Raw genomic sequence first — 3,194 nt, 5'->3', positions numbered from 1 at the left:
GTTTGTGTTCACACTTTGATTACTGTACCGTTTGTAGTTTTTGCGTGTTTATGCAGTCTTAAAAGTTGCAAAATGTTTACCCAAGTTTTACGTTTTACACAGCACTTTTGTTAAAATACTCTTCCCCTATATGTCTAGTTTGTCTATTTTGGCCTGTTCACGTATATTCCTTTTAGTTTTCATCATGAATGTTGCTATATTTCAGTGTTATTTTTTGGCAAACTTTGCCCACGTCATTTTATTTCAGTACGAGAGAGAGAAAACAAAAACATTTGTTCTTGAACAGAATCGTGACCGCGCATCGTGAAGATCGAATCCACAGTGGGTGCGAATCTACGCCTCTTAGCCCGGTGCTAGCGGTCCGTGGCCTGTTAGGAACCGGGCCGCAAAGCAGCAGGAGGTGAGAGCGGTGAGTCCGCGCGTGGGCCACCCTCATTGTTTTATTTACCACTTCCGTCCGCGCCTCTTTCTCGCAAGCTGACCCCTAGTCAAAATGAGTAAAAAACAAACGTCGCTGGAGAGCTTCTTTGAAAAGGGAGAAAGACCCAATGATGACCCCCCCCTCCCCGTCCGTGAAAAAAATGTCTTCCACGATACCGGTCCCTGGTGCCAAAAAGGATTGGGGACCGGTGTTCTACATTGCAAGGCACGCGGGGCATTGGCGGCTCCTGGTGGCGTTTCGTGCGGCCCTCGACAAGACTCAAGTTAAAACACTACCCCCCCCCCCCAGTCATTATAGCTGTCAACCCATACGGTTTGTTCCGTATTCTTGTACAGGGAAATTGAGTTTTCAGGTCCATACGACGGGCAACACAATTTTTATGTTTTTTGTGTTTCTTGTGATGGGACATTGTAGGACGAACGTTGTGACTTAGAAGGGCACGGCGTGACCAATAAGGTCCGAAATTGGTCTGTAATAAGGTAGGGCACTGATAAGATGTTGGCAAGTATGCATCACCATCGTACTGTCAAACCCCAATGGTTTCAAATGTGACGAACCTTACACCGAAGTATTATCGGCGAAAGTGCCCCCCCTCTGAAAATGAGCGAAGGACACTGGGCTTAGCCGATTGAGTTACGCAGGAGGTGCAACTTCACAGGTTCTGGGATATGAAGCGGGGGAATGAGGCGGGATGGTACTGGAGGCCCACTATCATCACTTGCACCGGCGAGGTGGGGGAGTAGGCCTCGGTAAGGTAAAAACGAGCCTACCTTTACCCTACCTTTTACCTTCCAATACAATCACTCTACCCTACCTTTTACCCTTCAGCAGGTAAGGTAAAAAGCAACGAGCCTACCTTTACCCTACCTTTTACCCTTACCCCATACAAATTACCCGATTACAGGGTAATTACTGGGGTACTACACATGAACAAGGTTTATAACAGGTAAATGCTAGGTAGAGCGCTTCATTCATATAGAATACTCTCGATTATTCCAATTTTACACGCTTTCTTTTAACTCACTGTTGTATCCTCAAATCTTGTAACTCAATTTTAACCCACTTTCCAATGTGGATTCGACTGCAAACTTGGTATACTTATGTCATACTGATGACAATACTATATTCTATCATTAAAAATAAAATTAATTTTAACCTTTTATGTTATGTTTTGGCTTGGGTCTAATTGTCCACTGTCAACTGACGTTGGCTGTAATTGCCCACGGCCCCTTACGTTGTGGCAAGCTTCGGGGCCACTTCCTGGAGTCGTGGAGTTCTTACATTACGAGCACATTTCATAACAGCGTGTTTTTAAAAAAGTTTTAAAAAATATTACTTATTAAATGGATGCCACGGACTGCGCCAAGGAGCTTTTAGCAGTAAACAAGGCACCGTATTTACCGGGTTAATACTTCGCGCTACCTTTACCCTACCGGGTAATTCTAACGAGCTACCTTAAAAAGGGTAAATTACCTTACCTTGCCGAGGCCTAGTAGGGGAGGCATGCCAATCACACGTAAAAGACAGTGGGGGTGAATATTCACTTGATTGATGAACACAGCACTCGCAATAACAAATAACTGGCGCACACACACACACGGGGTTGATGGTAGCCGGTGGGTTTATTGAGGAACAGGATTTATACTGGGCTGGGCGAGGGCGTAAGGGCGGCGCGTCTTGGTCCGTCTTCTCATGGTGGACGAGACCTCCAACACTCAGATCTTGTCCAGTTGCTGAAGAACGAACGGCGCTGCGGAACAGAAGGAGCAACGCGCGCGGTCTCCGCTCAACGTGTGCGATGGGGCTGGCGGTCCATGCGTGGACAAGCGAATATTTGAACACACGAGTTTGCACGTATTTCATATTGCAGATGACGGCACGTGGAGTTGAGGAATTCACACTATGGCCTCATAACCCTTCCCCCCACCCCAGAGGACTGACGATGATGTTCACGACACCGACCTTCCCCGCACCTCCAATTCGCACGGTTGGGCTACGTACGGTGCGAAAGAGGTTCAACATGCCGAGTTAACGGTGTTGATGTCCTGATGCTGACCTTGAAGATGGTATCGATGACGCCGATGACGTTATTTGATGACGATTAAAATATTGATGGTGATGAAATGACGTTGTTGATATAGGCGCTGACGTGATGTTGATTGTACCGTTAACTGAAGATGCGAAGCGTGAGAGATGGGGCTGAAGGAGTTGACACAAACAGTGGCATGTGAACGGCTGATGATGTTAATGACGACGATGATGATGATGCTGTGGGCGGGCAGTTCCCCCACTCCCTCACCTGCTCGCAGCACGACCACGTAAATGAGGAAATTTCGTGCGGTGCTCCACACGTCGGCACGCATCTTCCTCCTGATCTCCTCGGGGTCCGGCTTCGGGCCTAGCCCCTCCAGGCGGAACATCGCAACTCGGGTGGTGGGGTACCGAGGTCACGGTCAAAGGGTCAAGAGGTCGTCAGCCACGTGTCCCGCGCAGGAGCCGCGCGCCGGCTGTAAGTCAGCCACGTGCGGCACGCGCAGGAAGTGAGGGCCACGCGAGCGAGGGTGGGTGGGGGGGGGTGACCTGGAAGTGACGTAACGAGCGGCCCGGCGGCCCCGGACCGCGCATAGTCGCATAAGAAGTCACGTGTGACGGCGTGCGCGGAAACGTGAATACGACTCGCAGTGGAGCACGTGGCGACGGTGGGCCACGTGCTCACGTTACCCGTCGCTGTGTTGTTGGTCGCTGCGGTTCA

At 49.6% G+C, this 3,194-nt stretch overlaps 1 protein-coding gene across 1 annotated transcript; it reads right to left on the bottom strand.

The window, feature by feature from the left end:
* Window positions 1–2,045: 2,045 nt before the first annotated feature.
* Window positions 2,046–3,015, bottom strand: TOMM5 (translocase of outer mitochondrial membrane 5). The gene is made up of 2 exons (XM_032962800.2): window positions 2,742–3,015; window positions 2,046–2,192 (listed from the first exon to the last, which is right to left on the bottom strand). The coding sequence occupies exons 1-2, from the start codon at window positions 2,860–2,862 to the stop codon at window positions 2,158–2,160; spliced, it is 156 nt and encodes a 51-aa protein (XP_032818691.1). The 5' UTR covers window positions 2,863–3,015; the 3' UTR covers window positions 2,046–2,157.
* Between the last annotated feature and the right edge of the window lie 179 nt (window positions 3,016–3,194).

This window comes from Petromyzon marinus, chromosome 29, assembly GCF_048934315.1.
Source record: "Petromyzon marinus isolate PM22_M1 ecotype Great Lakes invasive population chromosome 29, UKy_Petmar_22M1.pri1.0, whole genome shotgun sequence".
Taxonomy (NCBI): domain Eukaryota; kingdom Metazoa; phylum Chordata; class Hyperoartia; order Petromyzontiformes; family Petromyzontidae; genus Petromyzon; species Petromyzon marinus.
This window is presented reverse-complemented; position numbering and strand designations above follow the sequence as displayed.

Bases quoted from the DNA above. Each gene is read 5' to 3' on its own strand.
- TOMM5 (XM_032962800.2), bottom strand. From the start codon at position 2,862: ATGTTCCGCCTGGAGGGGCTAGGCCCGAAGCCGGACCCCGAGGAGATC. The intron at 2,193-2,741 runs GTGAGGGAGTGG...TCTGTTCCGCAG, and splicing joins CGTGGTCGTGCTGCGAGCAG to CGCCGTTCGTTCTTCAGCAA.